Source organism: Mytilus trossulus, chromosome 9, assembly GCF_036588685.1.
Source record: "Mytilus trossulus isolate FHL-02 chromosome 9, PNRI_Mtr1.1.1.hap1, whole genome shotgun sequence".
In the NCBI taxonomy this organism is placed as follows: domain Eukaryota; kingdom Metazoa; phylum Mollusca; class Bivalvia; order Mytilida; family Mytilidae; genus Mytilus; species Mytilus trossulus.
The window spans coordinates 4,274,152-4,299,486 of NC_086381.1; the positions used below are offsets into that span (position 1 = coordinate 4,274,152).

The following is a 25,335-nucleotide window of genomic DNA, read 5'->3' on the forward strand; positions in this document are numbered from 1 at the left end:
GATAGTTGTCATTATCAAACTTTTGTACATATACTTTTTTCTAAAGAAAATTCTTTTATTTGTTCACATTTAGAAGAAATTTACTTTTTTAATCGCTTCCTTCCAGGAATCAATTCGCCGAAATATTTTCCGTATGCAAAGTGACATTAGCGTGACCTTATTATAAATATCCGGTGATCGCAATACGCATGGATCTGTCATTTAAATAAACTATTATCTGATTGAACATGCTATACATGTGCTTAATATTCATGCTTGATTGTTGATTGTTTACTATAAGGTGACAATCGGTCAACTACGGCTTCAAAACATGACAATTGATAAGCAGTCATATTTTCAATTAATAACAGACAGAGAGAAAAAAATGACGATTATACGATATTTTTTCGTAAAAAAGGATAAAATCGTGAAAAGAAGACTAAGTTAATGATATGTACATTGGTTCAGGAATTGGATAAACATTATTTTTCACCAGTCACTGTTTTCATATGACTTTAAATGTTTTATTTTCTAGTACTACAGTATGAGTGACAAACTACACAAAATACCAGTAAAATTTTGCTTCATGTTGGCCTCTAATAAGTGTTCTGCAACTATAATCTTTAATTGATTTAACAAGTATCAAAGACTATTGTAATAAAATATATGCAAATAGTGGAATTAACTATTTTTGGAATGTAAAAAAATCTTTGGATGTTTTAGATAAAGTACGTGCTGTTGATTGTCCTTTTGATTCTTTTGGCATTTTTGAATTTTCTACTCTTAACACTATACTTCAACATAACTTCTCAAACAATTTTTTTCCATTTGAATAAATACTGGAAGTCGTTAGGTAAATCTGAATGTAAATGTGTTTGCTGCAACTCATTTAAAGCCTTCTTCTCTAATAAGAAAGATGAATATACTAGAGGGATTGACGAGATGATTGAACCTGTTAATTCTCTCCTTGATAATTTTAAAGTACATTTCGGCAACAACGTTTATTGACAGGTTGTAGGTAATACAATGGGCACTAACTGCTTTAATATCAGACTTGTTTTTGTACTGTGATGAATCACATTTTGTGACCAAAATCAGTAAAGACCTGTATTTGAATTTAATTGATATTCAGCAAATAAAGGCAACAGCAGTATACCGCTGTTCGTTAAATAATCACCATTTTTTTCCAATAATCTACCGAAATTTACCCAAAGGAACTTACTTTGAATTAATCAATTTAAACGTTAAAAACTTTCCTTTCCTAGATTTAGATATTTCGGTTTTTCACCCACAACTCCACACTAAAATTTACGACAAAAGGGACGACTTTTCGTTCCCTATTGTTAATTTTTCCTTTATGGATGATGAAGTTCCTTTGACACCATGATATGATTTTTATATTTCACAACTTGTTCGCTCTGACGTGTATGTTGTTACGTTTTTGATTTTAACGAACGTAATCTATGTATTACTGGCTAATTATTTAGATAAGGATTTCCTTACCACAAATTACTTAACACTTTTACTAAATTCTTCCATAGATATAAAGATTTGGTTTGAAGTTTGGTTGTAACTGTAGAAAAACTTATTTCAAACGGGATAGCACATCCTCATTTTACGGAAATTTGGTCTACCGTGCCCGGAAATTTAGAAACGATCCTGGTACACTAATCGATCCTTTAATTAAATTTATTCTAAAAGGTTATCATTTCAACATTGTTACTAGATCATTGAATATTGTTTTATTTGTATTAATATTGATTTTGTTATCAGTAAACTAAAAGCAAACTAAATATTATTGTTGTGTACATATACACATTCATGGGTCTACAATCTATCGATACCTGTATCTTGGCATTGCACAAGGTCAGGTTTATCTCTGACTGTTTAAGACGTCTTTACACTAAATCCATTGGATGTTGGATGTGTACTTAAAGATAATTTTGTATCAGATGCATGATTTTTTTATTAGTTGTTAGTGGCTTTGAAATAGCTGCCAGTAACTGCAAGTACTCAAAGATCTGTTCTAAGTATCTTTATATGTTTTGGATGTACAAGTAATCGGTCACGTCCATACATCCTGTAGTTCAGTTGTTGTTGTTTGTTTTTGTGTTACATATTTGTTTTTCGGGGTTTTTTTTAACATTCATTAGGCCTTTTTTCTCGTTTATTTGTTTTACATTGTCATATCCGTGCATTTTATAGCTGACTATACGGTATGGGCGTTGCTAATTTTTGAAGCCCGGACGGTGACATTTAGTTGTTAACTTCTGTGTAATATGGTCTCTTGTGGAGAGCTGTCTCAATGGTAATCATACCACATGATTCATGTTTATAATTATAGTTTCCAAATATAAAGAAGCTAACATTGGAAACGTATTGGAAATGCAGCAAGATAAATAAAATATAGGTTCAATAGATTGTAAATACAAAATCCATATGCATACATGTGCATATTATCCCCGTCTTTCCACCAACAATACAGTAAGGTCCACGTTTAGTGGTCGCACATTTTCTTTAAATTTTGAAACTGATATAACTTGAAAAACAAACAGTATTATTTATTTACTCACATGAAACAAACTGGGGTGTGGTATTCAGTACGTAGGAGAAACTGGACGATATTTATCTAAACGCACTCAAGAACATCTGTATCGTTTTAAAAGCCCAAATAAATTCAAAAGTATCATTTACCAACACCTTAAGAAGCACAACCATCCTTTTAAATATTTAGCAGTTCAACCTTTAGAAGTAGTGAATAAGCAGCCTGGTGAATCGCATTCAAAGTTTGTACGATCACGGAAAATAATTGAATTAAATTGGATTAAAAAATTACAGACAGTTTACCCTCTCGGTCTAAATGATAATATCATGGGAATTGGTAATATATCTAGAACCAATTCCGTTAACATTTTGGATATAGTTTCTAAAACTGTTCGTAAAAACCGTTCGCACACTCGTAGAACAAATCGCAATCAAAGAAAATTTCGGGCCAATCATACCAATATTTCGGACCTTATTTCTATTTCAAAAAACAACGGCAGACATTATCTGTTAACAAAACTCTGTTCGTTACCGATTAATAAGTTAAATACAATTTTGGAGGATTGCAACACAATTTCATATAGCAGTCCTAAGTATGAAATTGTTCAAATAATTATGGCAAATTGTTATTCTAAATTATTACCCAAAATTGATCGCCCTGAAGATCATAAAAAACATTTTATTAAAATTAAGTATGTCAATAAAGGCTTTGATTTTGTAAATATTGCCGGTATATTTAACGACCATTCTGTTAAAGAACAAATTCCTGGATATTTTGACAATACTGAGCTACCTCTTATTTGTTATATTTAAAAGAAATCTACCCGGAAATTTGTGTTTAATTATAGTCAATTGTGTAAAGATGTTGATATCAGTGAAAATACACCTACTTCATGTCATTGCAGTAATTCCGAATATATTTATGGACCCATTTCCCATGTTATAACAGGAGATCTTAACATCGTTCAAGACCGAGAGTTAAAATCATTCCTCAGTAAAGGACCTAAATATCGTCCCCCGTCAATTATTAATTGGAATGAGTGTCGTTATATCATCCACGACTCACTCCATACTTACTGTGTGAAATGGATAAAACGGGAAAAAGCTGACAAAAAATCTTTGGACTCTTTTTTTAATTCAGTAATGAAGATAGTTGATATACGTATTCAACATTTTAAAGAACATTTTACTATTAACAATAACCACAATAAACCTATTTCTCGTATCAAACATAAACTAAAAGAACTAGCCAAGGAATTTGTTTTTGTCCCGGCCGATAAAGCTGCTAATAATATTATTATTGTTTGACGTAAATTTTACATTGAGGTTCTGAAAAAGGAAATCACCAATTCTCCAACATTCCAACTGACTCCATTTTCAGAAAACGAAATCTGTAACAAACATAAACGTTTAGCCACCGCTTTACAAGCAGAGCCAAATACAATGAAAGTCCCAACTATGTATTGGCTTCCGAAGCTACACAAAACCCCTTACAAATATAGATTTATTTCGTCCTCAAGCCATTGTTCAACTACTAAATTGTCTATTCTTCTTACCAGCACACTTGGTACAATTAAAAACCTTATCATAAATTGTTCAAACAAAAAAACTATGTTAATTGGACATGCTTTGATACTATATATGCCCTTGGATTTTTACTAGATAACATTTTTGTTCGCTTTGGGGATTCTGTATATCGTCAGATTATCGGAATTCCAATGGGGACAAACTGTGCACCACTTATTTCGGACCTCTTTTTGTATTGTTATGAGTTACAATTTATGACAAAAATAAGCAAAGACCCATCAAAACAACATCTGATAAACAAATTTAATAATACTTTTAGATATTTGGATGATATTTTGGCTCTCAATAATGACGACTTCAGTATGTATATTAATGAAATTTATCCTGCTGAACTTACTTTAAATAAAGCTAATACTAACAATGACCACTGCCCTTTCCTCGATCTTGATATATATATCACTAACGGAATGCTGAATACTAAAATTTATGATAAAAGGGATGATTTTTCATTTACTATCGCTAATTATCCGTTTTTAGATGGTGACGTTCCCTTGTCATCATCTTACGGTGTTTATTTATCTCAACTTGTACGATTCGGTCGTGTATGTAACAATGTTTTAGATTTTAACGAGAGAAATTTATGTATTACTGTACAATTATTACACCAGGGTTTTCGATATCTCAAACTAGTCAAAACATTTACTAAATTTTATCATCGGTATAAAGACATCATTCGTAAATATAGCTCAACATGCAGACTTCTTATACGTTCAGGTATTTCACATCCAATTTTTTATGGAAATATTCTGTATAAAGCACAAAGGTGTCAGTATTCACCTCAAACACTTACAAAACCTTTGAATAGACTTATTAAGAAGGGATATAATTACGATACTGTTGTCAAGTCATTAAAGATTGCACATTTTGGCGTTAATATTGAGTCACTGATAAGGTCTTTGCGTCGGAACTAAACACATTTATTCTAAAAACAGTTGTTGGCATGACACGGGTTATGTTCTTCTCATATATGTTATGATGGTATGATACTAAACCCCTAACGGGAAGGATTATGCCTGATGTTCATATGATGAAATCATAATCATTCAGTCAGTTTAATTGAAGTCTGGAGCTGGCATGTCAGTTAACTGCTAGTAGTCTGTTGTTATTTATGTATTATTGTCATTTTGTTTATTTTCTTTGGTTACTTCTTCTGACATCAGACTCGGACTTCTCTTGAACTCTGGCCTTTGTTAGTCTTGTATTATTTTAATTTTAGTTTCTTGTGTACAAATTTGGAAATTAGTATGGCGTTCATTATCACTGAACTAGTATATATTTGTTTAGGGGCCAGCTGAAGGACGCCTCCGGGTGCGGGAATTTCTCGCTACATTGAAGACCTGTTGGTGACCTTCTTCTGTTGTTTTTTTATTTGGTCGGGTTGTTGTCTCTTTGACACATTTCCCAATTTCCATTCTCAATTTTATATTAACTGGTGCAGAATAAGAAGCAGGATCTGCTTACCATTCTTGAGAACCCAAATAACACCCATTTTGCAGTGTTGCTCATGTTTCTGGGTCAATTGTTGCTATGAAATACTTTGTTGCATTTTCGTCATTCTGGAGATTGTATTTGTTTTGTCGCTAAGTGTGTGAAGAATCTTTGCTTGCTGTATGATCTTCGTTTTTCTTTTCATTGCAATTCCATTCTGTCAATGGTTTTTTATTTCATCCATTTCGTAGCTCATTATCAATGACAGGCTTTTCTAGATGATCAATTTCTTGCTAGACGGTCTTCCTTGGTCTGTGTCTTATTGTTCATTTTCACTCATTATTTTATGTGTTTTATGCCGGCAAATCCTATCTCGTATGCATATCTTCAGAGGAATGAATGAACTATGTCGGCATGCTCCGGGATTTTTTTGTTTTTTTGCAAATCTAAAAACAACTTAGCAATGGCTGCATGATCGGGTGCTCCGAGAGGGTATTCAATTTTGAAAATGTGTAAGCAATGACTGCATGATCGGGATGATTTCAGGTACTCCAGGAGGGTATGCGGATCTTAAACTAAGTTTACAATGTAAGCATGATAGGGGATGATCTCGGGTGCTCCGGAAGGGTATTCAAATCGAAAGATGAGATAGCAATGGCAGCATTATTGGGGATGATCTCAGGTATTCCGGGAGAGTATGTGGATCTAAAGCTAAATTTACAATGTCAACATGATCGGGAGTGATATCATGTGCTCCGGAAGAGTATGCACATCTTAAGAATAGTTAACAATGTCAACATGATAGAAGAATATATGAAATATAAAAAACATTTTTATAAATAAAACTCTGAACTATTGTACACAGTAACGATCAGATTATAACATCTTCTTGTTATACTATGAGACATAACTGTCCTACATATAAGTAACACTAATGAAATTGTGAAGCAAGGATGATTGTTGAATTAACAAACTATATTTAGAACTTCTAAACGGTGATGACGTTACGCAATCAGCAATCAGTCCAAATCTTTCATTCTGCACACTCATCTAATAATACTCAAAGCCTGTTTCTGAAATAAGCATTGCCATTCAATTTTTTTTGGCAAATCTAAACGTAAGCTAATCGTCTGTAATTGTAAGCTAATAATCATGAATTCAAATATTCTAACATTTAGCACCACCCAGGTGTCCAGACTCCATTGACTATTCCAGTATTATTACTGAATGTAGATTGCTTGGGGAAAATCTTAGCTCTTTTCCAGTATCTTTCCAAACGACTTTTTAATTTCCTGAATACCATTGGTTTACTTCCGGCCAGATTCTTGGTTTCAGTAGGGTCCTCTATAACAAAAAGACAAAACAATTTGTCATATGTGTTTTGTTTACTAAAATATCACAAACTACAATGAAATTCGTATATTTATTCTGTGCACAATGCTGTGCAAATTTTAATTTTTTTTTATATATTACATTGTATATGGAATATTTCATTGAACTTGAATATTTCATTTTTTGTATGTTAATCATTACATTGTATGCTTACTATTACATTGTATGTAGATTATTACATTATAAGTAGAATGTAACATTATAAGTAGAATGTATCATTATATGTAGAAAGTTTCATTGTATGTAGAATGTTACATGAAGAAACAAGTAAAATCACAAAAATACTGAACTCCGATGAAAATTTAAAATAGAAAGTCCCTAATTAAATGGCAAAATCAAAGAATGAAACACATCAAACGAATGGACAACAACTGTCATTTTCCTGACTTGGTACAGTTTTTTTCAAATGTAGAAAATGGTGAATTGAATCTGGTTTTATAGCGCTAAACCTCTCACTTTTATGACAGTCGCAACAAATTCCGTGATTTTAACAACGATGCGCGAACAAAACAGACATAGTCAGATAAAGAGTCAAAATACGGTAGCAGCTGTTATCACTGTGTTACAATCTTAATAAGACAAAGAATCATATACAAAACACACAATATAATATTGTATGTAGAATATTGTGTGGCGTCCACATTCTGGTTTCCTGTGTGTATACCGCATATAATATTAACCTATCGGGATATAATTAACCTATAACAACTAACAGCATATCTCTAGATAGATTTCATTATTTTCATACCTTTTATATTAAATAAGAGGAACTTAGGAAACACCCACTTCTGTCTTTCTTCCTTAATCTTTTGTTTACACTTCTGTAGAGCTTGTAATCGTTTATAATGTCGCCAATAAGAATACCCAGGCAATGTACTTCCAAACCAACTGATGTAACTCTTTATATTACGGACAGCATTATTCAAATTATCGTATAAAAATATATCCTCGGCGACTTTTCCACTGTTACAGAACGACTTTGTTTTGGGTATTGTAAACCATTGGTTATAAATCCCTGGACTTCCTACAATAAGTTTGTAGTCACCAATTCTGTAATAAGATAAACATGTGAAGTGAATTGTCAATTTGATTCACACACGACATACATGTTCAAGAGAAAGTATAATAAAATAAACATGTTTTCTTTAGTGTTGTCAAGTTGATTCACACGTGACATACATGTTCAAGAGAGGGTATAATAAAACAAACATGTTTTCTTTGGAGTTGTCAAATTGGTTACATGCTTTGTTTTAATGGCTGAATTAAAATGGCTAAATTTTCAGATATAGACAAACTCATCATATATACCAGGATTAAATTATTGTACGACCGATTTACGTTTTGTCTTCAAGAGGAGACTCAACAGGGACGCTCGGTCAAAAAATTAAAAAATGCTAAAGTAAAGTACGAAATTGAAGAGCACTGAGGACGGGACTGAGGACCAAACATTCCTAAATATTTGGCCAATTACAGCTTAGATACTAGTAATCTATTCCGTGGGTAGACGAATAGATTGAAGTATAATGCATATTATTTTTACAAGAAAGAAAATGAGGACATTTTGTAATATTTGCTAACATTTCAATCTTCTTATATTTCGGTGACGAAACATACTTTAGCAGATTCATCGTCCTTGTGATTGTAATACATCATCATAATACTAGTACCAGGTTTATAATGCATAACATCAACGCTATAAAAATGTGTTATGGAGAAATGTATGATTGTGGTTTAAACAGAGTATGAACAAGGTAGTGAAATTGTCTAATTTAACTTCTGGCTGTCTTTTCTAGTTTATAGCCTCGTTGGGTGGTTGTTTCGTTAACTTGATTTATAGTTGATTTATTTCTTAGGGAGGGTACACATAAGAAACAAAGTTGAAAACAATATAATTAAAAAAAGAGGCAAAAGAAATGAACACTTGTCGAAAAATAAACTGACAACGCGAAAGGCAAAAAGGCCAAAACGACAAACATCAGTATAGAAAAAACACCATCGAAAACTAAAAATCAGCTCCATTGGGATCAACAGATTCTGATCAACATGTGTCACCCAGTTCGTTTCTGAACAATGTGTATTCTATTTACCGTATTGCAGCACTTGTTTCACTTATAGAGTAGACGAATCCATTTCTTTTAGATGGTTTACCTCCACGTAACATAGGCCACTGGTTTATTCCATCTAATTTCTTGTCTAAAATTATAGAATAAGATATGTACGTCTGAACTATGTTAAAGATTTCCTTACGTATATCTTCAAATGTGACGTCACTTTGTGTGTTGATCTCTTCGGCTGTGATTTTTATGTGCTGATTAGATTGTTTTATGTATACGTTTTTATTTTGTAGTTAGTCACCACTTCGGTGTTATAAGGTATATCTATTATATAGTCATGTTTTATAAATTTATCGTTTGCAAAAGTATGAACTATTCTAAATACTAAGGATGTTCTAATCCCATGAAGATAACCTAAGCCGTATTGGGCAAAACTTTTTTGAATTTTTGGGTCTCATTAACGCTCTTCAACTTTGTGCTTGTTTTGGCTTTCGATTTTTTTTTTATCTGAGCGTCACTGATTATTCTTGTGTAGACGAAACGCGCATCTGACGTATTAAATTATAACCCTGGTACCTTTGATAGCTATTATGTGTGTGTTTCTCTGTCCTATATGTTCATTTATTTGTATTGTAGTCCTGTCATGTAATGTTGTCATTTTAATTATATTTAACATTGTCTTCAAAGCGGGAGGTTTGACTAGCCACATAACCAGGTTGAACCCACAATTTTTTTATTAAATGTCCTGTACCAAGTCATGAAAATTACCATTGTTTTATAAAAGTTCGTTTACGTGTGTGTTACCTTTTAGTGGTGTGTTTCTGTTGTGTCGTAGTTCTCCTCTTATATTTGATGCGTTTCTCTCAGTTTTTGTTTGTAACCCGGCATTGTTTTTCCCTCAATCGATTTATGAATTCCGAACAATGGTATACTACTTTTGCCTTTATTCGGCAGTATTTATGATAATTGTCAAAAAAAAATATTACAAAACAAATTCGATAGTTTAAAAAAGACCTCTTACCAGCATATGATTTATCAATTGTTTTTACACCAAATGAAGTTGTGTCGATTTTATAATTTGCGTTAACATTTTGGTGAAAAATTCAGCGCATTAAATCCTTTTTGTTTGTAAATTTGTTCACATTTGTTTAAACTAAGTAAAAATCCTACCTTGTTTACCGCCAGCCGCAGCTAACAATGTGGGCACCCAATCAACAGCATGGAACAACCTAAATAATATGTTATATATATATATTGTAAATACCTCAGCAGTAATTCTTAAAAAATAAAGAGTGAACTGAAGAAAGTTTAACACATTCCTGAATTATGCTACTATTGGGCTATTTAAGGAATGTCGTATTGTCTTTACTTCCTTCGGTACTAGTCATGACCATGTGTTTCCCTTGATGCTGGTTTCCCTTCCCATTTCTTTTTTTTAACTACATAATAATTTTGTTCATCATATATTGCTTGTTAAATAAACCATCAAGATTCCACGCTTCTCTTAGCGAACCCTGTTACAATCCACTTACTACCCAGGGAATAATCAGCTGATTAAATTAATTGACATACATTTTGTTTACAAAACTCTATATTAAAAATATATAAAAAAACGTTATTCGTTGATTATGTTTTCTTTTAATTGAAAATAACATTGGACTTATTGTCTTATGTCCATTAATATTGATATCTACTCTCTTGGTGTATTCATTAACAAAAATTCTGTAGACGTTTATGGGTTTTTTTTGGTTTTCTGCTCAGATACATAGTATGACTTATATATTGAAAAACTAATAATTGTAATAAAAAATATTATTGTGTAATACTTGCTGTCTGTTATTTTGTATCTAAATATCATGTGTTGTAATTTTATTGAAAACTCTAAATTACTCTTTTTTAAGAGATCGTATATGTGTTGCCAAAATCTTGTCAAATAAGAGCAATTGAAAAAATAATGAATATAGTCTTCTTCTATGTTACAAAAATTACACAAACTGTTATTAGTTATTTTCCATTGTTATAAATGCTTTTTGGTTGGTACAATAAACTGTAATAGTTTCCATCTGTATATTTTTAATTTATTTTCAGTTAAGTATTTGAAAATAAAGTATATAATGAATTCACATTTGAAGCTTCTTGCAATGGTAGAATTTTGAGCCACCATTTCTCTTTTAATAAGACTTTACTTACCCTTCATGAACGTATTTCCTCTTGAACAATCTCTTACTATACACAAACCCGACCCCACGAGTACCACCTTCCCACAATGTCGTCTTAGACCCACGGAGAGGCAGATTACTTCCTGCAATATTTGCTGCTCCTCCATTCTGAAGATATAAAACAAATATATAAAAAATAATAGTTAGCTAATTGTAATACGGCTTACACATTTTTAATCTTTAAATTTGAAATGCCTTAACCTTAAAAGAAAAAACTGTTGAGGGTCAACTTTTGTACCCCTTCCACTAATACAGCACTAATTCTTCAATACAATTTTAACAATTTAGAAAACAAATAGTTACATTTAAAACTGGTGGAAAAAGAGAATAAGGTTGTCGGTTCGTGACACAAATACACTATAAACACCAGAAAAAAATGAAAAAAATAGCACTTGTATTGGTGTTGTTCAGTTCAAAGTCATGACGAGGTTTTCAACCAGTAACTTACATCAGTAGTAAATACAATAATTGTATTGCCCAGCATTTTGTATTTCCTCAGAGCAGAGAGAATTGTACCAACAGATTGGTCCATAGCCGTTACCATTCCTGTAATAGTATAATCAAACATATTGCAATGATTTCCTATGCCGTGTATAAGGAGCTAAGCAGGTTAGTGGGTGTGCACCACATTATTTATGATTTCGAAAAGACAGAAAAGGTTATAGTCAGTCCTTATGATTTAATTCTAATTCCATTTTATGATATAAATCATGGAAAAACGTTGATGACGTCACGGTCACATGAAAAATTGTGTCTATGAGCTGATAGACAAAGCAAATCAGTCAATTATAATGAATTGTCCTTGACGATTATAAATGATATAACTGTAATTGCCATTGATATATTAAACCCAAATTTACTGATTCTCAATAAGTTTATATTTACCGTTATAAGTACGTCGATCTTTATTTGTAACGTGTTTGTATATACGCTCATATTTCTTGGGAACCTGAAATAGCAAAGGGAATCCTGTTTCACTTTTAAAGAATGGTTTTATAAAAGGATCTCTATGATGGTTTTTCAATAAATACAAGTGTAGAATGACGTGTCTTTTCAGTAATCCGTTTAGATATAAGAGAATCATCTATACATAACATACTAGCATTGTACACACGGTATGTCCGTGGTGAATTATTGTCAGCAAATGATACTTCTAAATATATATTTTCTTTGAACTTTGTCATTGAAGAGATGAAGACATAAATAGGAAATATCATAATAATTATCCATGTGCTATTTGATGGCACGATGCGTGCTGGTATATGTGGAGCTCCAAATATAACGTTATGGGTCAATTGTTTGTAGTGAGGACAAAACTAATTGGAGAAAAATTTCAATTTTGTACTACTACCGGAGATTTCAGCATTAGAATTGAAATACAAACGCGCAAATAGGATTAAGATATAGACTCGCAAAAAAAATTTAAAATACAATCATATTTAGACTAAACATTTCTTAGAATTTCTAGCTCAAATATACATTTCCTTAAAAATGATTCACTCTAATTAAAATATAGAACTCGGATTTCGTTATACTACATACGTTTAACAAAATCCAAAATCTATATGTTAATTATATATAAAAATATAGATGTCATGAATGAGCATACTTGAAGAGGGGTGTGAACTGCTTGGTAGGACAGATATAAATACATTGGATTCTTTTTCCCTTTGTGTTGTCTGAAAAGGTCAACTGCTCTCCTAGTAAACGTTTTCTGAAAAGATAAGTAAATTGGAAACAATATAAGTTAAATATATACGTTCTCGAGATGTTTTGTATTTTACAACCTTTCCTTAAAGAAAATGTTTAATTCTTGATTAATTAAATGATTCAAAGAGGACGTAATAGTTTCCCTGGAAATTTGGTAAAGGTTAAATTCAAATATCAATTTTAGAAATCTTGCTCTTGCGTTTTTGATTAAAATATGTTGTTTTATTTTCTACATTGGAAATTGCATGTTCAAAGTCAGGTATATGACAGTTGTTATCCATTCGTTTGATGTGTTTTCGCTTTTGATTTTGCCATTCGGTTAGACTTTCCTCGCCGGAGTTTAGTATTTTTGTGAATTCGGCATAACATAGATATAGGAAGATGTGGTGTGCTTGTCTTATCTTACCGTTGAGTATTCTCCCTTTGGAGGATAATAAACTGTTTTATTCAACCAAAAATCGTAGGCATTCTCTGAAATGAATAAATCTATGTAAAAATCCTTTTAAACAAAACAAGTATTATGAATTTATATCATAGATTTCTTTAGAATAAAAACAAAAACAGCACTGATGTTAACATCGTTGAGTTTAAAATGCATACGAAAAAAAAAATTGAGGTTTTAGCACTCAGTCTGTATAACCATATGTTACCCGGTTGTGATGAACTGTTGTATATTTAATTGAAGTTATTAAGACGACAGGCCTATTATTAAATTCATCTGTAACACAATGATTTTATAAAGTTATCATTCAAGGAAGAAAATTATCGTTGGATCTTAAGAAAAATATATGAAAAATCAAAGTCCTCTTTTAGTTTGTAAGTTTTATTCTATTTTAGTAGAATTTTATTTTGTATGTGATATCTCCTTACCTTTTTTATGCTTATAGTAATCCTGCCCACCATTCAAAAATCCTAAGAAAGAATCAAAACCTCTATGTACAGGTGTGTGCTTCCAATCACAGAACCCTAAATGCCATCTGAAAAACAAGATGCAGAAATAAATTATCAGTATTCCAAAAACAGCAGATATGATATGATGACAAGGAGACAAGTATCTACCAGAAACAAAAGGTGAGTAACTATAGGTCATCGTAAAGCCAATACATATAATAGGGGAACTTGAAATCAACGGTCTGATTTGTGATAGTTTAATTCATTGTTGGTGTTGATTATACAGTGGTTGCTAGTTTTATTGGAAAGGGGTGGAGTGTCCAAAGAGAGTCATCAACCTTCAATAGGAAAATTGAATATCCAGGTCAATTTGATTCCAACCAGTCACAGCTGTGTCATTTAAGTATGTCTAATATATTCTTGAATTGTAACTCGTAAATTACGCTAAATACACATGCAGATGATATTTGATAGAATGCCCTATCCATCATGCATTATATAGGTATACAATAATTTTTGTATTTCCCGTGACCAGTGAGTTCTATGAGAGGAAAATTGATAGAAGTGAGGGCAAAAAGGTCACTGGCTAGATAATGGTCTTAATTCTGGTTGGCCGATGACCTCATACAGACCTAGTTTGAGTGAAACCTGGCAATAAACGGTCAAGTGATGGCGTGATTTCTTTTTATCTAAACTATTTACAAACTGACCCGCTTATATAGTATAAACAAATATTTAGTACTTCTACTCTACTGAATACAATCTAATGTTTAAATGATGACCAATGGCTATTCAATGTTAAAAAGCGAAGAGTCATTGACATTCATAGCCTCCGATAGGAAAACTTGTAATCCTATTATTGCACCATATTTTTTTTTCAAACAATTAAAATAAAATTGTAGTGAGGTTAAAACTTCCACGGTTGTCATTGCATACAAAACGGAACTGAGAATATTGAACGGTAATTTTCTAGTCTTCATAAAAAAAGTCTACCCTTTCATTTTTGCGTTATTAGTTAAATAGATTACATGGGACTATTTAGCCCAAAATGAACATTCATCCCTGAACACCGTAGGATAACCTCTAGATGTCTTGAATTTTTTGTTGTTATGGTCTATCGAGCGTATAGTCCACATATTAACCTTTTGTTCATATTTATATTCAAAATAAAAGGACACCCTTTTTCTTCAATAGAGCATTTTATTAATGAAGACCAGTAAAGTTAAGCTGTTAGCTATCGTTATAAAAGGGTGAGATGTTGAATGATTGCCTTATGAGACAAATATCTAGTAGAGATAGTGTTTAAATAAAGGTCACCGTACTGGTCCGAGTACACAGTTATTTTGTAGTGCATTTCTTTTGGACAATAAATTAAAATCAAAAAATCCCACCTGCGCTTTCTCAATAATATTTTGACAGTGTGTTGTACTTCTTTTGGGATAAATTATATCAAAATTATAGAAAACTTCATCAGCTCTAACTCAAAATATGGACAATTTTATGTCAACTTAAGGGGGTCTTGAAATCTTTTGACAGCTTCCGAAGTGCTATTTTTTTTTACCTTTTTCAGCTGGACCTTATCACTACTTACCATTAATATTTATGACTCAAATTTTTTTACAGTGTCATTTCACCTCCCGACCTGCTATATGAGGCATAAAACGTGGAGAAAATAAATTTGGAAGGGGTATAACAAAAATTGGCAAGTAACACACTGTCCACACTAAGGACTATATTCGTATCAAAGGACGATAACTGTGTACTCGGACCTACTGCCAACTGCAGTGAACAAAACCCAAGGGAAGACAAAATATAAAACAATTCAACAAAACCAAAATCAACGGTCTGATCTGATCTAAACAAAACAGTAACCGAAAAACAATTGTGGAAGATGTGTGCCTCAGTTGTTCCGTTTAATTTGTGATGATTATTTAAAGCACAGTGACGTCTTTTGGTTTGTGTCTTTGGTTTGATTTCATCGCATGGCCGAATATATACGCCACACATTCTCTCGATTGGTCAGATCGGGTTTTATATATTTTTGCGTTCAAGATTTGGTGTGATTAATTTGTATAAATGGGGTTTCGATATGAAAATGGAAGTTTGTTATATATACGTCTATATAAAATTGAGAAAGGAAATGGTGAATGTGTCAAAGCGACAACCACCCGACCATAGAGCAGACAACAGCCGAAGGCCAACAATGGGTCTTCAATGTAGCGAGAATTCCCGCACCCGTATATAGAATGCAATACCCAAACAGTACAAAGAAACCAAAAGTAATTAATAACATTTGTCCACGTTTGTATGTTTCTTTCAGATATAAATGTCATCTTAACATATATATCTTGTTTGTTTCCCATCATTTACTACTGTGGCCTACATCTAACCATCGGCTGCTGTTATGTTTTCTTAAAATGGAGAGGGAGGTATAATAAAGAATTAACACGCATTTTATATTGGTAACAACATTTTACAATTTATGATGGCAAAAAAATGCCATTGGTCAACCACTGACATGTTTAAGCCAGGAAATACGTTAATTCATTACAGGAATTCCTACTATAAGTGAATACTGAGTAACTTGACAATCAAAATGTAAGTACGGAATCGTGACTTCTCTATAACTTCCCTAATCGCCAAATATTCTCTGAAACGATGGGTGGTCAAAGTTCAGGATAATTAAAACATTAAAAACAAGTAGTTACATAAAAATAACAACGTTATTTTGGGGCAGATATTTTTTTCTTTCTATCTTTCAAAAAATATTTGATTATTCTTTTATGAGTAAGTAACTTATATTTTAGCTAAACCTCTTAATTTTTGTGATCTTTTAGCAATGGTGTAGTAAAATTCAAATGTCAAAGTTTTAAGCCAAATAATAATCCAATGATTCATTTATGTTAATATTTTTAATAAAAGTGTCAACGGATCGATTTCTGAACTTTTCAAATTGAAAATTCTTTTATAACGTTGTTATATTGATATGTATGTTTAATGACCTGAAATGTAGTTTAAAAGAAATTTGTACTGACCAGTAAAAATTTGACCGGCATAAATGAATAAAAATTCTATTTAAATGGGTGTAAATGTATTCAAATATGGGTTAATGTATATCTCAACTTTTCCCATGCCCTATCCAAATGTCAAAAATTATATCTTGTACATGCATGATAATAGATATTTTAGTATGCCACTCGCAGCACCCATTGCCGACCAGAATAAGCATAGCAATTATCAATAAACACGATTTTGAGCTAAATAAAACAATCAATTATTAATGATAGTGTACATACTTTCCTATCATGTGAGTGGAATATCCTAGCTTTTTCAGCCTCTCTGGAAGGGTCGGAGTGTCCAATGACAGATGTCTAGTGTCTTGTGGTAGTAAAGAACTATGCTAAAACATACAATAAGATAGTATGGTTACATTGGAAACTCATCTAGAAAGGTACATGAGATGGTTGAATTTTTCTGTCTCCTGTGTCCATATTTTACCCTTGCCATATTTTATTTTCCTTATTTTGACCTTTTTTTCCTTCTTTTATTTTGAACACGTATTCTCCCAACAAAAATCTAAATGGTAAAAAGGAAATACGAAATGTAAAAATGAAACGCCAAGAGACAGATTACTAGTATTCGGTCTAATGAAATTTAGTACTTATCTATTTGCAGCTAAAAAAAAATAAGTATAAAATATATATATATATATATTATCATGTCTTACTCCATGTCAAGATATCGAGAAGTGATACTTTCAATGTGTGTATTTATTGTGCTATTATAGTAACAATAAACGATAACTTTTCTGTTTAGGAAAGTTTACAATTGGGATATCGGCACGTCTGCTATACAACTTTGTATTGTGCTCAACAGATTTATCAAACCTTAACTACAAGTGGATGGGAAGTTTTTAGAAGTGATCTCTCCAATTTGCTCTTATATCTGTTAAGTCTGACCAGTTGCATAAATTTCAATAAATTCATTTTGAAAAAACACATTGAAATTTTTTTTTATCATTTTAAAACTGGTTTAAAATAATCGGCCAAACTCCGATTTTAAAGTTTATAATTTTAACTATCACACGTGAACTTGTCATGCATTACAAGATGTAAAGATAAAGGAATAATTTGGAGAGAACACTTTGTAAGAAAAAAGGGGGAGGCTCACCTGCAATCCAACTTTAAATGGATAAACTCCCGTTAATATACTGTTTCTAGATCTGCAAAGATAAACTAACTTCATATAGTCATTAATTTTACATCTGATTCGATATAAAATATATTAGAAACTATATATACTGGACTTCTTTTTTATCAGTCTTTTGGTGTCGCCACATGCCATTTTATTGTCTTGTAAATCTCTACTTTACACAATGTCCAAAACCAATAATATACCAGTCATACGCGATCTAATGTAGCTTTATTATTTCTCCAGAGTTTTGTACAGTTCTAATTGTGATTATTTGAAACTTTGTTATTATGTTTTGTTTTTAAAATGTGTTAACAATTTTATCTCTGAAAATGTGTTAACAATTTCATCTCTGAAATTCGGTCAATGAATTTGTAATATAAATTTAACGCAACATTTCTTGTGATAATATTCTTTAATAATTACTATTTTATCTCGAATATTATCACATATAAAATATAGTAAAGGCTTGCCCCATGCGAAGTCGTAGAAAATATTATTGCATATTATATTATATATATTGATAATTTTCCTCTATTAAAAGAGGCATATACACAATCAAAGACACTACATCACATGAATATAACATCATGGTATGGTTCAATAAATGTTGTTTTTAAAATACTTGGTATTGACTATACAAATGCCATAAATGCTCCATTTTGTGAATCCTTATACAAATTTAAGAAATATATACAAACCAAGCTATCAATATTGTTTATTAGCTGTTGGAAAAAACAAATAGATAAATTTTCAGACAGTAAACTGAAAACCTACCTTTTATATAAAACAAATTTTGGTTTTGAAAAATATCTAACATTGATCAAGAATTTTGAACTTAGAAGAAGTTTTACTAAATTACGTGTATCTTCTCATAGATTACAAATAGAATTAGGTAGATATCAGGGTATTCCCCGAATTAACAGAATATGTAATAAATGTTCTTCCAATACTGTCGAAGATGAGGCTCATTTTCTATTTGATTGTAACAAATTTGAGGATGATAGAAATTGTATGTTAGCTAGTATTGCACAATATAATTCTTATTTTAATCATATGAACAGTCAAAGCAAAATTATCTGGTTATTTAGTGTAGAAAGTGTTGAGTTACTTAAAATAATATGTAATTTTATATACAAACATCTTCCTTAGTGAAGATTAGTTAAAGGAGATCTATGTGTGTATATACATTTGATTGGACATAGAAAATTATATTCATCTGAATATCACAAACATACTAGCCGATTAAAAAAAAAAAAAAATTGTTAAGATATATTATTTATTCAAATGTTCTCTTATATCCTTGAGGCATCGTCCCCTGGTATCAACTGCATTCAAGTTACCTATGATGCTTCCTTGTTTTCCCTTGATACAGGTAGGAAAGAGACATTTACACACATTTTACATGCCTATGGCCCATAAGGTATCGCCCCCTGGTGTCAGCTGCCTTTAGGAAACCATAATGCTTTCCTATTTGCTGCTGACACAGGATGAGTCATGGACATGTTTAATTTCTACTTTCTTTTTGGCTAATTATTATATATTTAATTGATCCAACTTTTTGTGTACTATACATATGTGGATATCTATTTTTCTTTTTTTCTTTTTGGGCTACTTGTTTGTTATCTATATCAACCACACTTGCAATAAAATGCATTAGTATTAAAAAAAAACATATTATAGATTCTTTATCTACGTATTCTTTAAGAACTTAAATAGTTCTCGTTTAACTTTTTTTTTTTTTTTATCTCATTGTTTGTATTGTATTATAAAAAAAAAATTATTGATGTTGTAATGTTTATGCCCTTTGGGGCCCATAATTGGAAAATAAAATATCTTATCTTATATAGTACGATAAACATAACTTAGATTCTACACTTAGTTAACATTTACTGGAAACTTGAAGACGTAAAACCAACGTGTATTTCTACACCATCCTTTACATGAATTTTATTTTTATTTGTTATTTCTTGGTAGCATAGGGAAGTTGGAAAAAATTATAATTTCGTATGAAAATTGAGTCCAAAGTCCATGCATTAGATTAAACTGTAAAAAGCAATTGACAGTTAATAATATTAGTTTGTACGTAATTGAAATATGATATATTGAGAAATATTTATTATTATGTTATCAATGGTGCTGCACGTCTTACGAGTATACAATGATAATGTCAGTAACAAATATAACTCTTACTAAAAATACATATACATATTTGAAATGTATTTAGAAATAGAAATCACTCTAAAGTGCACGTGCTGGTCGAAAAAAGTGTTGAAATTATTTGCTATCATAGAGTAGAATTATAGTATATATACATGTAACATCTTTGATAATCAACAAATTTGTATAGCTCTATCATGGCTTCAAATTAATTTGTCATCCATTTTGTAACTCGCTTACTTGTCGATGGCATATAGTCACAGCAAAATCGTAGTTATTGTACTATTACTGCTTCATGTTTTACATGCGTATATCATCTCTTTGTGTCATGATTCTCTCTATTTATTATGATTCTGTAATGAGCGAACGCTTTTATTGGTGTCTTCGTCGCGGTTCATGTTGAAAGTACAGTTAGTTTCCATAAAGGAAAAAACAAGCTAAAAACATCGTTGAAATTTATTTACAGTTTATTTGTAATCTATTCGAAATAACATAAAAATGTGGTGCACACATTAAAATAACCCAATGTGCACCAAATTTTTTATGTTATTTCTTCATAGACAGATTTTTTTTACAGTCATTCCTTAGGTGTATACGGAATATTTCTATACCATGGATAAAACCTGCACCGAAAGCAATATAGTTTACTGATGAACAAACTTACGGTGTGCATGTGGGACTGACATAGGAAGAGTTTAGTATAACTCCATTCTTGGCAAGTCTGTTTAAATTGGGTGTTTTTATTTTTGGATTTCTCCATCCGACATCATTCCAACCTAAAATAATATGTTATGTATATATATACAATCGTAGAGTTGTCACTGGTTCAGACTTGCTTTTAATATAATTATGTCTGAGACTGCATCAGGCTACATTAATTTGTAAGATCATTTACGATAGATAATTCAAATGATTTGTAAAAATTTCATCGTCATGCCACTTAAATATATCATGTACTGTGTAAGGGACGACATCAAAAGATCTCAGGGTCAAGAACAAATTTTTTTTTCTCCCAAAACTGGAAACAAACTTTTTCCCCCAAAAAAAATCTATAGCCCCCCCCCCCCCCCCCCCCCCCCGAAAATCAAATGGTTGCTGACTAAACAATTTCGGATTATTGAAAGAAAAACATCTTAGATAAGACGTCACGAGGTTGATGACTTGAGAAATGCTCTTGAATACTAGTAAATGTAAGTCTAAACTAGTTCTAGCTAGTTCAGTATATATATCCTTTATTCATTAAATATGTCCCTTAAGACTTGAATTAAACTGATTAAATCAACATTTTTTTCCAACTTTTTCGTGTTAAATTCTAACCAAGTGTAATTTTTCTAAAAAGAGAACACTCTGCCCTTTGATTAGGTACTTAGTTAAAGGTTAATGATTATATCACCCCGGTATATCTTATATCTAGAGTAATGCGGTCAATGAACTAAATCTAACCCATATTTCTCCGCTTTCATTAAACGTCAAATAATACTAGAACATGTCAATTTTTGCCACCGTCGTCACTAGACATGCTAGAGGGAGCATTAAGTGTTACCCGTCCGTCCGTCCGTATGTATGTCCGTTCAGTGGTCCGTACGAACGTCCCATAATCGGTTTCCGTTCTCTATCTTTTGTTTGCCTCAACCACAAGTCTATTATTTGAGTATGTATATGATATAAGAAGTCATAGATTATATCTTGGATTTACAAATGAACACGTAAAACAATCTCAGAAAAACAATGCATCATATTTATAGGAGAGACCACTTCTTACATCAGACCCCATATTTTGTTTGTCTCAACCAAATGTCTATTATTTGCAGTATGTATTATGATACAAGAAGCCATAGAGTAATGCCCTAATGAGACCCCCTTTATTGTTAATTATGAATATGACATATAGTGCAGTAGTGCAAGTGTAATGAAAAGACATTGCATCAAAACGTGATTTTATTAACAAAACATTCGTCCTTTGATTATCCTATACAGCAAGCCTGTTTTCGACATTAGATGCGATAGGCCGTTAAAATTACGTAGCTATAAACCATTACAATTGCGTAATGTTGAATTACTAATGTAATACTTTGTAATAAAAATATCTATCTACTTTCCCATAATTTAAATTTGATTGAAATTACAACATTAAGTTGCGATTATAGCTCACAGGGGGTTTAGTATAGGATTTAGTGTCCAGACGTGCGGACATGGATTTAAAACAACCACAGTCGTGCGATTCAAATTTATTTTCATGACAAAATCATAATACATTCATACATTTCTCAGTTATCATATACAATTTTTCACATCTTAGTTAAATCTAAGGATAAAACATTACCTATAAATATATATATATACCTACACCGCTGACTATGCGATATTTGCTTTGCTCATTGTTGAAGGCCGTACGGTGTCCTATAGCTGTTAATTTCAGTTTTATTAAGTCTCTTTGTGAAGAGTTGTCTTCTCGGGTATCATACCACATCTTTATTATTTTACATGCTTTATCAATTCCATTACAATAAGAATATTTCTTGTCTCTCTCTTTCTCAGAATAAATGATATATTTTTTATAGTTGCTTTATTTACCCATACATACCTAAGTCGTCAGCAACAATAAAAATTATATTTGGTTTCCGATATGCACTGACTAAGGAAAATATTGTCACCATAAAATAAAATGAATATATAGTATCCATTGTCAGAGAGAATTTCACAATAATTCACTAACAAACACCGGCAGTCGTCATCACATCCAGTTAGTGAAGATTCCAAGTACCTCAATTAAAATTGCGGAAATCGGAAATAAAATATTTAAAAAATAACTCGGAAATGAAAAATAGATGCAGTGATATGTGAAATATCTTAAGCTTTAATCACAAATACTTCGAATTCGGAATGAACGGTTATGACAGGTCTCTCAAAATAGTTACAATAAAGATACTGCTAACAGTGTGTGTGTATATATATATACAGGTTTCTTGGTTGATTTACAGCACAAAAGGTCGCGTGTTTATAACTAATATATCACATATCAGATATTGTTCAATAGATTAACAACTTTTTGTGTGTCAACAATATTATGTAAAACTAAACTGGTTGACCTCAAAAGGTCAATACCCAGATAAATACTTTTAAATCGTTCTCCAGAAGAGGTCTGTATTTATAATATTAAAATGTTCTGAATGCGACATGCTTACAGATCCAATTGATATAATTAGTCACTTTTCTAGCGAATTTTAAGTGTTTTTTAGATAACTATCGTGTTCAGGTGTACACCTGTCAACCATTGACTCTAAAGACACACAAGAGAATCGTTATTCAAAAGATCACCATTCACAAACTGAGTAGTTAACTATCCGCAGATCTTACACAGTTAAATTGAAAATCAAATTCTTTAAACTTTTATTAACATCTATTTGCCGTAAGCACGTTATGGACTTTGAACCCTCTTCAATGTACAGTAATTCATTCACCCGACAGATATCGACATTACCACTGCATGGGATGAAATTCATTTTTTTACTAGAATTAGATAGAGATTAAAGTGGCCTACAGGTTAACTAGGGGCTAGTATAAAATCGAAGATGTGGTATGATTACCAACGCTTCACAAGAGACCAAATGACACAGAAATTGATAATTATAGGTCACCGTATGAACAATGAGGAAACCACATGCCACATAGTCAGCTATATAAGGCCCCAAAACAATTCATACGAAAAAATCTAAAGGCTTATTAATGTACAAAAAAAAGAACGAAAACTAAATATATAACACAGCAAAAAACTCAACCTCTGAATTACTGACAGGCTCCTGACTTGGGACAGACACATACATACAGAACGTGGCGGTGTTAGACATGTTAGCGTTATCCAAACCCTCTGACCCTAACTTGGGACAGTGGTGTTACAGAAAATATGTGCGGATTAAACTTATGGTGGTGGTTTGACTTTTCATTTCGCTCTGATTACCGGCTATTTCTGTCACCTTAGCTTGACAAAAAAAACATTTAATGTAATTCGATCTCGGTTACCATAAAAGAGATGAAACATGTAATACAAAACGTGTTCTCAAAGTGTTTAAATGCCTCGTTGCTAATTTTAATTCATGCGAAAGTGATTGGACTGTCTTTTGATTCAATGATGTCGCTTTGCATATCAGGGAAACAAAAATATTATAACAAGTCGAATTTTTTTATTTTATTTATCAAAAAGGAAATTTCCAGTCTTAGCACGAAAACGGTAAATTGTATATGTATTTAACCTAATTTCTTTTGTCTTTTTTTGTATGATTGTTAAACTTATAGCGTTTCGTTCTTCTAGAAAAACAGGAACCATAATTATTGTCAATTCCAAATATTCATAAACATTTTTTTGTCTGTATTTTTATCAAATAAAGTATTTTTCTTCACTCCATATGCATCTGTAAGTACTTTCTATTTTCCTTCAACACATTACTCTCGTCTATTTTTCCGTCCACACACTATTCCCATGTATTTTCCGTCCACACACAATTCCCGTGTATTTTCCGTCCACACACTATTCCCGTCTACTTTCCGTCCACACACTATTCCCGTCTATCTTCCGTCAACACACAATTCCTGTCTGTTTTCCGTTCACACACTACTCCCGTCTATTTACTGTCCACACATTATTCCCGTCTATTTTCCGTTAACACACTATTCCCGTCTACTTTCCGTCCACACACTATTCCCGTCTATCTTCCGTCAACACACAATTCCTGTCTGTTTTCCGTTCACACACTACTCCCGTCTATTTTCTGTCCACACATTATTCCCGTCTATTTTCCGTCCACACACTATTCCCGCCTCTTCTCCGTCAACACACAATTCCCGTCTACTTTCCGTCCACACACTATTCTCGTCTACTTTCCGTCCACACACTTTTCCCGTTTAATTCTATTTCCATCTACTTTCCGTCCACATACTACTCCCGTCTACTATTCGTCCACAACTTATTGCGGTCTATTTTACCGTCCACAACTTATTGCGGTCTATTTTACCGTCCACACATTATTCTCGTCAATTTTCCGTTCACACACTATTCCCGTCTATTTTCCGTCTACACACTGTTCCCGTCTATTAACCGCCCACGCACTATTCCCGTCTATTTTCCGTTCACACACTATTCCCGTCTATTTTCCGTCTACACACTGTTCCCGTCTATTTACCGT

The 25,335-nt window shown here is 32.0% G+C and overlaps 1 protein-coding gene across 1 annotated transcript; it reads right to left on the reverse strand.

Moving 5' to 3' along the window:
* Positions 1-6,352: 6,352 nt before the first annotated feature.
* On the reverse strand, positions 6,353-23,497 carry LOC134684995 (arylsulfatase I-like). Its single transcript, XM_063544323.1, has 14 exons — positions 22,740-23,497; positions 20,820-20,931; positions 17,975-18,026; positions 17,101-17,204; positions 13,784-13,890; positions 13,320-13,384; positions 12,813-12,917; positions 12,089-12,152; positions 11,652-11,749; positions 11,175-11,311; positions 10,155-10,213; positions 9,018-9,123; positions 7,679-7,980; positions 6,353-6,882 (listed from the first exon to the last, which is right to left on the reverse strand). The coding sequence occupies exons 1-14, from the start codon at positions 22,837-22,839 to the stop codon at positions 6,713-6,715; spliced, it is 1,581 nt and encodes a 526-aa protein (XP_063400393.1). The 5' UTR covers positions 22,840-23,497; the 3' UTR covers positions 6,353-6,712.
* Positions 23,498-25,335: the final 1,838 nt, after the last annotated feature.

Coding starts and splice junctions, on each gene's coding strand:
- LOC134684995 (XM_063544323.1), bottom strand. CDS start 22,839: ATGGATACTATATATTCATTTTATTTTATGGTGACAATATTTTCCTTA. Junction 18,027..20,819: donor GTCAGTCCCACATGCACACC/GTAAGTTTGTTC, acceptor TTATCTTTGCAG/ATCTAGAAACAGTATATTAA. Junction 13,891..17,100: donor TCCACTCACATGATAGGAAA/GTATGTACACTA, acceptor CTTGTTTTTCAG/ATGGCATTTAGGGTTCTGTG.